At 34.0% G+C, this 12,848-nt stretch overlaps 5 protein-coding genes and 1 non-coding gene across 6 annotated transcripts; 4 read left to right on the forward strand and 2 right to left on the reverse strand.

Moving 5' to 3' along the window:
• Positions 1-426: 426 nt before the first annotated feature.
• SOCG_01876 (uncharacterized protein) lies at positions 427-854 on the forward strand. The gene is made up of 2 exons (XM_013164829.1): positions 427-618; positions 673-854. Exons 1-2 carry the CDS (start codon positions 494-496, stop codon positions 683-685), a joined length of 138 nt encoding a protein of 45 aa, XP_013020283.1. The 5' UTR covers positions 427-493; the 3' UTR covers positions 686-854.
• A 349-nt stretch (positions 855-1,203) lies between these two features.
• On the forward strand, positions 1,204-2,584 carry SOCG_01877 (HHE domain-containing protein). Its single transcript, XM_013164830.1, has 2 exons — positions 1,204-1,337; positions 1,412-2,584. Exon 2 carries the CDS (start codon positions 1,663-1,665, stop codon positions 2,221-2,223), a length of 561 nt encoding a protein of 186 aa, XP_013020284.1. The 5' UTR covers positions 1,204-1,337; positions 1,412-1,662; the 3' UTR covers positions 2,224-2,584.
• Positions 2,585-6,683: 4,099 nt separating this feature from the next.
• On the forward strand, positions 6,684-8,075 carry SOCG_01878 (uncharacterized protein). Its single transcript, XM_013164831.1, has one exon. It carries the CDS (start codon positions 6,776-6,778, stop codon positions 7,688-7,690), a length of 915 nt encoding a protein of 304 aa, XP_013020285.1. The 5' UTR covers positions 6,684-6,775; the 3' UTR covers positions 7,691-8,075.
• Positions 8,076-9,518: 1,443 nt separating this feature from the next.
• On the reverse strand, positions 9,519-9,950 carry SOCG_01879 (hsp16-like protein; the record flags this gene model as incomplete). The annotated part of the gene is made up of 1 exon (XM_013164832.1): positions 9,519-9,950. One exon carries the CDS (start codon positions 9,948-9,950, stop codon positions 9,519-9,521), a length of 432 nt encoding a protein of 143 aa, XP_013020286.1.
• Positions 9,951-10,421: 471 nt separating this feature from the next.
• On the forward strand, positions 10,422-10,536 carry SOCG_16432. The gene has a single exon (XR_001203040.1). It is a non-coding gene; the product is annotated as a 5S ribosomal RNA (ribosomal RNA).
• A 420-nt stretch (positions 10,537-10,956) lies between these two features.
• Positions 10,957-12,702, reverse strand: SOCG_01880 (vacuolar basic amino acid transporter 2; the record flags this gene model as incomplete). Its single annotated transcript, XM_013164833.1, has 2 exons — positions 10,957-12,080; positions 12,264-12,702. 2 exons carry the CDS (start codon positions 12,700-12,702, stop codon positions 10,957-10,959), a joined length of 1,563 nt encoding a protein of 520 aa, XP_013020287.1.
• Between the last annotated feature and the right edge of the window lie 146 nt (positions 12,703-12,848).

Here is a 12,848-nt window from a genome sequence, read left to right on the forward strand (position 1 = left end):
TACATTCATCTATATCAGTATCTGTATCGCTTTTTATTTAATTTATTTTTATTTTACTACTTCATTGTCTTGGCCATCCATTACTCATTGTTTCTTGCCTATTGATGACAATGATGAGGATGATTACAAGTAGAGTAAACAAAACCCGACTGACTCCACTATTGACGAACAGATCTAAAAAAGAATTGTACCTTTGATGAAAAGATGATTCTTTTCGATTTATCTCCACATTCTTTGTGACTATTGATCTTTTGTTGGAAGCCGATTATCAATTTGGGACAATGGAAAATTTTGTAAAGAAGAATAGGACCTTGAACAAAGAGCGCATATGGTCGATAACTTCGGAAATTGTGAAGAAAAGGTATAAATACAGGTGAAAATGTAACAAAAGTTCAATATTCAGAGCTTGATTTCCAATCTCATTAAGCCATCTTCTTTACCTTTTTATTTTTGGTCTTTTTGCCCATCGACAAACATTAACAACAATAACAAGATGGACGCTATCAACAACAGTTCTAACAACGGCAACAACTCATCTCTTGTCAACAATGCTCCTTCCAAGCCAACTGTAACTACTAGCGGCGCTTCCTGGTACCAACCCAAACCTCCTGCCATGTGGTATGGCAATCTTCCTTGTGTTATTCTCCTCTACTAACGTTTCTATTTTTTTAGTGTCATTGCTTGAGAGATAGTTAGGCGTATTTGAATTTGCTATGCCGATTCTGACAGTGTCTACTTAATTTGCAATTCTTTTATGTGTGGTCTTCAAATCACTCATTTTTGTTTGGTGTAATCTTTTGAATAAATATTTTTGTTCACTTAAAAATCAAAGCATAAAGAGAAGTAGAATGGACTAGTGGTTTTATGTCGGATTTTGTGTCCTGACGTTGTGCTGCGCTATCATAAAGTCAACAATTATTTAAAAAAAAAAAAGAAAGATTATTATAAAATCTTTTTGCTACAACAGTTGAAAAAAAAAAGGCGTAAGTTATTCTAAGATTACAATGAGTGCCAATGAGCCATTGAACTTTTTCTTACATTTGTGCCAAGTACCTATCTTCTACCAACCTTTGAGTTTCAGTTGCTCGGAGTTTATGCACTGTTTTACGAACTAAAAATTGTCTAATGTTAACTGAACGAAACTGCTTCAATTAAAAGGACAGTAGACGACTTGCTTATTTACTATTTCACAACAACATATTCAAAAAAAAAAAAAAAAAAAAAAAAAAAATTGGTGATTCTATATGAAAGATAAGGAGAAATTGAAAATCGCTTTACTATTTTTTTTATATGCTTATGAAGCAGTGACTTACAAATCTTTGAGGTTAATTTATTTAGTACGAGTTGTTTGTTTGCACTATGTTTCAAGGACATGCGAGCTCTAGCGATATCATACTAACCGAAGTAACAGGCCAAAAAATTTGTGTAAATTACGTATAAATTATGCAACAGATACAGCATTCGTCAACGTAAACATTCGATCACTTCATACTGCTGCCCTTTTCGAAGAAAGTACGGTCGGTTGTGACTTAATACAGTATCCGCTCATGCCAAACCTAGCAATAACAGACTAGAAGTTGATTGAGAGTCGAGTTGCAGGTTAATAAAGTGAGTTAGAACTTGAAGTCCCGTTAAAACCTTTTTTAACAGCCAGGAAGCAATATGACAAACGATATGTCGACAACTATATCAAAGGTGATTTTCAATGATCATACAGAATTGCAAAACTATTACAATTATATAAGATCGTCAAAGGATGCTGATACTGCAATACGCTGGCGAAATCAATTTGTATGGGAGCTGGCCAGATACTTGGTAGGAGAGGAAATTGTCGTGTATCCGAAACTCGCAAAATACCTTGGAGATTCCGGGCAAGAGATGGCAGAGAAAAATAGAAAAGAGCACCAAGTTATCAAGGAGCATTTGTATAAACTTCAATCAATGAAGCCAGATAACCCAGCGTTTGTTCCAACATTGGATGCTGTCATGAGTCGTCTTCAGAAACATATTGAAGAGGAAGAAAACCTAGATTATCCTCAGTTAGAGAGAAAAATGGGAGCTGAAAGATCACATAAATTAGCAAAGACGTTTGAACGAACAAAAATACTAGTACCTACGTATAGTCATCCATCGGTTCCGAATGGACCCCGTTTCGAAACAATTGTTGGACTCTTTGCTACACCTATCGACACTTTGCGTGATTTGTTGCGAAAATGGCCCTAATTTATATTCGTTCTCTTTGTTTGATTACGTGCAATTTCAATCTTTAGATTTTTTTCTGAAACAGTAACAATACTGAGCTTTTATACATTCTGACATAAATGTGTTTTAAACGAAATGAATTTTTCTACATAAGAAGTTCAAAGTCGAAAATCTAAAGTGCTTGATATTGGTTATGTTTAGCCATATTCCGATATGAAGTCGACACTTAAAGGAAGAGGCCAACCCGGTTCTTAAAGATTAGTCGCTTATGAAGCGTTCGTGAATATCTTCATAAAATTAAAGATGCTACTCACGACTTTACTTATTTATTTTTTCTCCTTCAAATTTTGACTTCAATCGAAAAACAATATCACACAAAAATTTATCTATAAAATAAAATTTTTCCAATTTGTAAATATAATCATCATACTGTCAATAAGAGATGAAATTTGACGTGATAATAGGTATTAATGAAAATACATATTTACAGTTTCAGCGAATGTTATGCTAAATCGGGTATTTTTGTACAGACTTGAAATGAATTAAAAATACATTCCTAAAGAACTGATTCACTAAGCAAGTTGTATGAGTGATTTTATTAGAAATTACGAAAATACATCAAACATTGAAACCCAAAATAAACAGATAGGAAATTTTGGCTGATCTTTAAATAGGTTACTATACAACTGCCTTACTGAATTAGCTCCCCGAAGTCTATTGCTTATTTTTCTACTAACGCATACCATGTTTTGAAATTTATGATTTGTTTTAGCTGAATAATTATTCTAGTAATACTTGGGCTCAAGTTCTTAACATATGCAAGAGTCAATACCTTCCATTTGCTATTAGGAAAAAATATTTAATTACTGTTAGTGTGGAACCAAAACGGTGTTCTAGTTCAATGCCTTAAAGGCATCCTAAGACCATGTTTTGTATTCTTCCAGACTAGAAATGCTGGCCAAGCACCAAAATTATCTGTGAAAAGTGGGAGTTTTGAGTTAGCATAAATGAAAACGAAATTTGAAACTTTTTCCTTAGAAGATTGCGATAAATTTAATTATACTTTACTTTCGTTTTTATTACTTATTAAAGAAGCATAAATATCTCTTGAGGCAAGGATGCGTGCTTCAACCAACATACTACAGAAATTTGATGCCCGAAAGTAAAAAAGACAGACTAGATCTTTAATTAAAGGTTATTTTTTAAAGAACAAAAACTTGATTATTCTTCTGAAGAGTCCGATTATTTATTTCATTTTAACATATCCATTAAGCTGTAAATAGACAGATACTAGTTCCTGAAAATATGGTCAATAGCAAGAATCTTTTCGATTTTATATTTACTCTTAACTATGGTAAAAGTAATCACAAAAATTTCTGCATTGTTTTTTCACTGCAAATAAGGGCTGCACCTTAATTAGGTATTAATTGTGACTATAGCTCTGGTTGAATGGGTGAGATTCATTCGTCGAGTGCTTTCAGTTGGAGCATTCTAGGAAATTAAATGGCGGATATGAAGGTTGTAATCTCATAAAGACAACCATCATTCACTTTTATATCAAAAAACTTTATTGCTTTACCAAGTCGCGTTAGATATCTTATATCGATAATGACTTCATTATGGACCTTAGTTTTCTCTACGAAGATCAAATCATTATATGTTTGTACGTTTGTTTTGTTCCTGAGGATGTTAGAAAAATTATGACAGGAATGACTAGAGTTTGTATCAAGTAGTAAATCCAAAGAATAGATACGTTTTTAGATTGCTTATATTTCATTTGGCACGTATTATTTTTTATATTCTTTTGCAAATAATCTTTATTATTTTCCGTTATTAAAACAAGAAATATATGATTTATATGGGGCTATAAAATTTATACTCACCAAGGACGAAACCAACAAAGAGACTTTTCATTTCTTTGCGTAACATTATTAACAATTATCGTTTTAAGTCGAGTGATCCATCGAACTTCTATTTTTCATGTGGTAAAAAGCTGAAGATAAGTATTCATTGTTTAATTCTGTACAAGTGATTGTTTGAATGTTATTTTCGCTTCTAGCACTTTACCGTACCATGTCCAACCCAATACCCTGGGGAACGGATTGCATCTGGATTCCTAGAAAGTTGTGGTTCACCAATTGACGCCAATAATTTTGAGTTAATAAAAATTTTTAAGTTCTTCTATTAGACTATTCCAAACGTTCATAAGAGTATTCCTTATTCGAGATGGAGTTAATATAAGTTATCACCTCTGGCCCGTAAAAGTTAACACTTACCCAAAAAATCTGAAGTGAAAAACTGACTTACTGAGAATAGCGATCATTATTTGACGTTCAAGGTACGACGACATAGACAATCAGCGAAACATATAAAGAAGTTTTCACTGCCACTGCCAAAACTACGCTTACGTATACGATGGTGATATGCTGTACTGCCCAGCCATCATAAATTATATTTCAAGATAATGGATGAGGATTTTTGTAAATAAATATATATCAAAAAAAAAGGAAAGTCTTAAACAGATCATGCCGGGGAAAACTGTAAACACTCTTGATTAAACACTTACTTAACGAATAAGTCTACATTATGTAAATTTTACTTTGTGAAGAACTTGTACATGGAAATATAAAACTACTTAATGATGGTAAGGTAAAGACTACAGTCCTTTTTTTTATATCAGAAAAGCGCGTTTTGATCTATCATAATACATAGAAAAATATTCTTGACTCAAATGTTGTCCTAAATCTTGAAAGTCCTCAGCTTTTCTATGTCCTGCAGATCTGTAATTTATGATTATCACTTTTTTGTGTTTATTGAAATAAAAAATTGTTGAGGTCCTTGTATATTATATGAGATACAGTTGAAGCTCTCTTCATGTTGGAGAAATGAATTTTTCCGGAGAAACTTGAAGACTTTTTTTAATCATCAAGAGAAAAAGCGAAACATCCTAAGTAACCTTGATTGTAGTAGCTATTTGTTCTATTTATTATTTTTATAACACCAAAGTTACTATAAATTTGCGCGTTATATGCTCGATTTATAAATCAGAATGAGTTCTTGATCCTTTTTGTACTTGCATGTAATTTTGAATTTGCCATCAATGGTTTAATTTTCTTTTCCTGAGGAAAATTACTCTAAAGAATGAAGAAATTAGTTATCAAACACAGCTTGCTTTTGTTCTCGAGTTGAAGATCGCTTACCTGTTCTTGAAAGTAGCCATAAGAAATGGTAAATTAAGGAAGTAATTAGATTCACTCAGTAAGCAAGAGAATAAAAAAAACTAAGTAGCGTAGAGACAGTATCACTTTACTAGTGGCTGCTACACTACCGTTTCCGTTTGGCTTACCTAAATTATTAAACAGCATTCTTCCATTAACTTTTTATGTTTACAATCTGTTAGTTATTTTAATGAGTGTTACTAAATAGTTGGATTTTTTGGCATCATCTTTCCTCTCTCATGCGACGTGGGATATTGTGGATCCACAGATCACCGGAATTGAAGTCAATAAATTCTACGTAGAATGTCCATAAAAAAAAAAGGGAAAGCAATATTACTTTAATATATTTTTTTCTAATTACTTGTTTTTTAAATGAAAAATTCGTATTAACAACTTTATAGTCTACTATTACACCGTTTTTTGCTTATACCATATCCTGACGGTTGGGTAGTGAAATAATAATGGGCTGAAGTTGTTAGTAATGAAATTATAACTTCTTATTATTCACTTATTTATTTATTTTACGGGTTCACTATAGCCACAACGAATTCGTAAAGTATTCTGTCTAGATCGTCATGGAGGTCACGAGATTCTGGTTCACCTCTTGACTAATTATCCGCGGAAACTTTCATGTTTAAGGCGCTTAAAAAACAATGATTATTTAAATAAGTAAAAAAAAAACAGCACCCGGTAAATCTCATGTTGCCTTCAAACACAGAACGAACCTAACGAGGCCCCAAACGGTTACTGCAAAGATCAGACGGGAACTAATACTTTTCCCTAGTTGTGGTCGTAGAAATCTAAGAATCCTTACCAGTTTATTAATTTCTAAATGAATTTTAATTTTTATCTTAAACATCTTCTTTTTCTTCAGGAACTTGGAAAATTTGAATATGAAGCCTTAGCTTGCTTTCTAATCAGTAACTGTCGTTTGCTAAACACGATGAATAGTTTCGATTTTGCAGTTTGCTTCTAAATGGCTTTACAGTAAGCAAGCATTGGAAATCTTTAAGCATTTGCGGTTGAATTATCTTAACCATATATACTCATTATGAATAGTTTCCTACAGGTATGTACATTTTTAAATAAAAACGAAACTCAAAAATATGTACTCTAACATAAATGTAAACGAAACTTAATCTCACTTGTGAATGTATTGTTTTCAACCAATACAATGTGACTGCCCAAAGTATAGCGAATAAAAATTTTACTAGCTTAATTATGATCGGTTGGATAGTTACATTAAATTTAAAAACTACAAAGTTCTAGGGAACCGAACGCCGCTTTTGTATACCAAAAAAAAAAGAAAGTAAGAAAGGATCCATGTTTTAATTTCTATTTACGTTATAATTATTATGTCTCTTGTTGTAAAAATTTTTCTTTCTATTTGCTTATTAGCCTTGGCAAATTGCTTTTCTCCGCCGACAGAGCAAGCTTATGACCCTTTATCTTTAGCAAGTAGTAAAAACGCCAGTAGGCGAGTTGCACATTACCCGTTTTATATCCAAGCTTTTCCATATGACTTTAATTGCAATGGAAATCTTTCGTTTATACAAAATCCACCTCCTACTTCAGGACGAGGAGCCTATTCAAGTATGGCAAATGTCAGTTCGTTTTTGACTGTTCCTACAGATAATACCAGTATTACCTGTGTATATGGATCGTGGTATCAACCTATCTGCTATTCAGGCGACTTACCTAAATGCTTTAGCATGTCCAGCGGTACAAACATCGTTGAGGTTACCATGAATGATTCTTCTCATGCTTTCAATTTCCACAACATTACGTTTTATTATTCAAGCAGCGATCACTACTATGCGCTTACACCGTCAACCACGTATGCATATTTAGAAGACGGTCTTGAGAAACCTAAAAATGATTCATACGCAGTATACAAAACTTATTTGTACTCTCGTAGTAATACAACATACAGATTTGAGTATTTGGATGCGGAATTAGTCCATGACAAACGGAGATGTGGCTCAGCGTCCTCTCTCAAACATAAACGCTTCGAAAATGAAAGAACATTTATGGACTACTTTTATAAACAAAAGATATACACTGAACGAGAGTCAAATCTGCATTTCGTTCCACCTAAATTAAAGCCTATTTCTAATCGAAAAGAAGTGAGTAAAATTCGATTAAATTCAACTTCAAACTTTGTTGGCCGTGACTATCCAATTTGTGTTGATACGTCGTCATCCACTTCTCCTCGGATGAAAAATGGACTGCTGTACATCTGCTTAGCGTTTGGGTTAATAGCGCTATAGAAGTTTTGCTAGGGTACGAAAACTTCAAATATTAACAATCATTATATTATCTGCTGCGTAAGACAAAGCATGACTAACAGGTAAAAAGTTCTTACGATCCAAGTAAAATTTTATGGTTCCTTTAAATCATGCTGCTATTTCAAGCAAAACATATATGCGATTACATGTTTACTGTATAAACGAACATTGGATATTGAGGTGGCTTTACCAGAGTCAAATCATTTAATCATATTCTGAACATTTGATGTTGGTACACCAGTCTAACAACTATCAAAACATAAAATATTGTCTAATAAACGGATTTTTCAAACCTCATAATGTTAATAATAAGTCCGGACTAAAGAATATCTGCTATATAGTTTCTTGATAATGCTAAACTCGTGCGTATGTATTGAACTACCTCTGTAAAATGATATTGTGTACATAGACTCATTGTTTTTGATGGGTTTCTTCTTTCAACAACTAGCATTATGCGGTACTGTAATTTTTTTAGTTTTTGTTTTTATATATACAAATTGAATACCTAATCAAAGATTAATCATTATAAATCCCATCAAACATATACAACCATAAAGAATCACTGATTTTGTACTTTTTTATGCTTGTAATACATAACTAATTTCTGTACTAAACTGTCAAACCAACACCATTCATATACAAGCTTGACAGGTTGATGACGCTATGCTACGCATTAGATGCCTTGATTGTTTATGTTAAACTGAAAGGTTAAGAATCAAAGTCACTCCAAATAGAATTTAGAAGACATTAGTAAAATAGCAACGTCAATACAATGGCTGCTATTATGTCCTTGACGGTAACAAACTTGGTACACATCAGTTATGTCAGCAATGGGGCATGCGACAGGAAAAGTATTATTAAGTCGAATCTCATATCCAGCTGGAGATACTTGTTTAGCTTGAAAACTTGATATTGCGGATCCAGAGGGCTTGAAGAGGAGAGCACCGTTCTTGCCGAGTGAAGCGTGTTCATCGTTAAAAAACAGTTGAGTTCTTCAGTGTGAAACTACCAGCTCCAACACCACTATCTGCGTAAACATATCCATATTGACCTATAGTTAACGGATTCATTGGAACATTTTGCTTACTAAAACAGAGGGCTACCGAACTAAATGTTTGATTAAGGAATCTGTTGGCGCACAAATTGAGGAAATTAAAGTCAAAGTCGTGATGCTAAAAAAAGATAAATAAAAAAGACCACAGACAATGACAATTTTATTTTAAGTCTTATTTAAATATATATCCAGAATATATTTTGTAACCTGAGTAACTTTAATGAAAGGTAAAATAAAGTTAAAGCACTCGGTCAAATGTATTCAGCGATAAGTTGCAAAAGGAATCCAAATCCTTATATACAAAATCTAATGGAAAATACACTCGTCTTAAAAGTGTAGATCAATGGCTACTTTGATCATCCTTGAGTATATGTAGCAGGAAAATGTCTGCGGAGATTCTTGCCTGTACTAGACAGAACTCGAAATGCTTAGTTGGATAAATCTAATACTGAACAACAAAATTAAATCTTTCGACAGTGGAAAATTCTATCATTAATGGATTTAATCGAGAGTTAATTCATGTAAATTTTTCAATCGACACAAGCTAAAGTACGGTACAAACAACGTACAGAAACGATTTGCGAAATCCTTTTTTCTTTATCTTGCAGTTACAGGTTCCCCACTATAATTTTTATTTATTTTATAAATAAGAAATTAAACTGTAGTATGATACTACATTCATTCATGCATTGTTCATAAGAACTGTCAAGGCAAAATTATCATCAAAACATAACGGTCATAACTTCCAGATTAGATTCAATTAATGGCAATTTGTCTTTTCGAGCGAGATTCTTCAATCTTTGGCAAGACAATGCTTAGAATACCGTGGTTAAATTGAGCTTCAATGCGGTCGGCGTCCACCCTGTTTGGAATGGTGATTGTTCGAGAGAAGGAACCAAAGCGACGTTCCGACCATCTTTGGTTTCCTTTGTCGCTTTCGCTCTTGCGTTCGTTTACAGATTCACCAGAAATCGTCAATTTTCCTTCATCGTAATGAACCTGTACATCTTGCTTTTTGACACCAGGCAGTTCTACATCCACCTCGACGGTATCTTTGCCTTCATGAACATCAATGGCCGGTGACAAATCACCAACACGGTTTTGGCGTTGGACACGAGGAGAATAACTCAAAAAGTCAGAAAAGACGTCTTGGAAGGGGTGCAATTCAAAGAAGGGTTGGAGAGACATTGTTAATAACGACTAGCAATAGCAGTTGTCAATTTCAAATAGCAGTTAAATAATTTAATACTGTTTGTAGATGTTGTCGATTGACTTTTACATGCTTCCAATTTATACCTACTCATCACGAGCAACTAAACGGCCTAGCACTTTCTAGATGCTGCCTCTTGGCCACCACTGGAATTCGTCGAATTTCCATGCTATTCCTTTTGTTCTTTTGTACAAATTCTGTCATTTCTTTTTCTCAACTGGACATAAAAATGGCTTTTTCTTTTCTTTGCTTCTTTTTCCTTGTACTCTTTTGTTTACTGCAGCTCTCCTCGTCATTCTAGTTACCTCTAGAAGAATCATCACACATTCCTCTTTTGTACGATACACACATCAAAGGATCAACAAAAGTACCGACATTAGTACCAATCCTCATCCTAACGGTAGTGCTGTTACAAATTCTAGTGATTTTACATGTACGAACAGATGTCTACGGCCACACCTAGGCGAAAACACCAGTTCCCGTCCGATCACTGCAGTTAAGCGTCTGAGGGTCTCGTTAGTACTATGGTTGGAGACAACATGGGAATCCGGGATGCTGTAGGCTTTTTCTTTTTTCTTTTGTTTTTTGCTTTTACGTTTTTAGCTCATTATTACCAGCTTACGACAGTAACGATCAAAAGAGTGCTGGTCAAAAACTATCTGTAAAGAAAATTGTGAGCTACCAATTTTTTGATGGTTTTATTCGATGTAAATTTGATTTAGCGAATACTGCTTTGTCACGACGGAAAGCCAATTGATGATTGTTTTTAGCGTCCTTTGTAGTTAAAATTTATGGTTATTCACCACACAGCAATAAAACTAGTCTACGAGTCATACGTATAATGTATATGTATATTTAGTAAATGATCTATGCTACAAACTAGAAAAAATAAAAAAAGAAAAAAATCCTGCTTTCGAAGTTTTATTTTTTTTTATTATATGTTTCCTATCCTCGCTGCGCGACGAGAAAGACCGACCCGAAAGGTTAGTAACGAAATCCAGAATGCGTTTTAGGTTTTATTACGTCTTTCAATATGCACAGAAAAAGTGCTATAATACAGCAAGTCATGGTAAATTGTTGAGCCCTTCGGATAGCTAAAGTGTAATCAGCTAAGATTATCCTCTGAACAGCCTTTGGTAAATCGTATAATGAAGACATGGATTCGGTAACGTCATGTATAATCGCATTAATCTGATTTTGAGTGAAATCAGTGTTTTTTGATAGGTCATCGAATACTTTCTGCCTAAGAGTCGACTGAATAACCGTTGACAATCCTCCTACGCCAAATAATGAGCCGATACTTCTAATTAGATAAAGAGTGGACGTGGATGTTGCATGTGAATCTTGAGGAAAAGCAAATACAAATGAAAACAATGAACTCGGAAATCCTATACCTTGCCCAACGTTTGCTGGAATTAAAGACAGACCTAGCAACAATGGTGGCATAGCAGGATAGACTAACAAACTAAGCATATAGCCTAAAGACATAAGTAATACTCCTGAAAATAGCAATTCCCCTATAGGCACACGCTGGTGCATAAGGATACCGCAAATTAAGCCTCCTATAGGTGTAGATAAGGAAGGTAAAGCAAGACGAAGTCCTGCTTTGGAAGGGCTATCTCCTAGTACGAGTTGGAACAATAAGGGAAGAGTAAATAAATAAGCGTATCCTGCTAAGCCAGTGAAAAACCCTATTGTCAGAACCAAGATGCTGTACAACCCTTGAAGCGATTTCATTGGAATGATCGGTGCTGCTGTTGTGGTGAATTCAACATATATAAATGCAGAAAGAAGTATTAATCCGGTGATAAGTAAAAGAGTCAGTAGCGAAATTCCGTTGTTATCCGTAAAACTTGTACCAGCAAATGTTAAAACCAACAGCAATGCCGTCAACCCACATACCAAGAGAAATCCTCCTAGGATGTCAATCTTCCTAAACAAACCGCAAAAATTATGCAGTTTTTTGACCCCTCGTTGATTATTTACGAAGAAATACCCCACCGAAATGCTTAACAATGAAAAAGGAACTTGGACGAGAAAGCAAAATCTCCAATTAAATAGCTCAGAAAGTATACCCCCAAAGGAAGCACCGCAAATGGCACCGAAACCTAATATTAAATTTTGGAATGCTTAGAACAATCCCCGTTTTTTAGTGGGAATGATATCTGAGTTGATAATAGTGGAAAGAGTAACCAATCCTCCCCCGCCAATTCCCATAAAGCTCCTTGCACAAACTAATGAAAATATTCCATTAGTAAAGTAACACCACACACAACCCAGACAAAACAAACTGGATGCCATAAGCAAACACGCTCGTCTCCCCAATATATCAGAAAACGATCCGTATAAAGGCTGGAAGGTAGTACTGGTAATAAGATACGACGTGGTTATCCAAGAAGCCAAATTAACTGCACGAAATTCTTCACCAATTGTAGTATAAGTAGAAGCTGTAACTGTCCCATCGAACCCAGCAAGAAATACGTTTAATAAAAGCGAAGCTTCTATCCAAATCAAGTTTGGGATTAGAAGAGGTTTTTTAGTGAAAGGAGAGACATCTACACTAAAATTATTTTTAGTCTCATCTTCAATCTCGCTGTCTGGTTCGCTTGTTGGATCAATAGAAGAGATTTCAAAGGTAGTTTGCCGGTAGGAACTTGAATCCAACAAACTAAATGTTTCCGAATGAGACGAAATTTGCCCGTTTCGATCGTTATATATAATACTGTTCATAATTAATGAATAAAAATATATATAGTAAGAAAGAACTTTAATAACCAAAAATTCAGAGAAACGTTCGTATGGCTTTTTCCGGATTTATATTTAATTTATTTTTTTTTTTTTTTTTTTTTTAAAAAAAAAAAAAATTTAATATATCT

This window comes from Schizosaccharomyces octosporus (genome assembly GCF_000150505.1).
Source record: "Schizosaccharomyces octosporus yFS286 unplaced genomic scaffold supercont6.3, whole genome shotgun sequence".
NCBI classification, from domain to species: domain Eukaryota; kingdom Fungi; phylum Ascomycota; class Schizosaccharomycetes; order Schizosaccharomycetales; family Schizosaccharomycetaceae; genus Schizosaccharomyces; species Schizosaccharomyces octosporus.

Excerpts from the sequence above, each read along its gene's own strand:
- SOCG_01877 (XM_013164830.1), top strand. The coding sequence starts at position 1,663 with ATGACAAACGATATGTCGACAACTATATCAAAGGTGATTTTCAATGAT.
- SOCG_01878 (XM_013164831.1), top strand. The coding sequence starts at position 6,776 with ATGTCTCTTGTTGTAAAAATTTTTCTTTCTATTTGCTTATTAGCCTTG.
- SOCG_01876 (XM_013164829.1), top strand. The coding sequence starts at position 494 with ATGGACGCTATCAACAACAGTTCTAACAACGGCAACAACTCATCTCTT.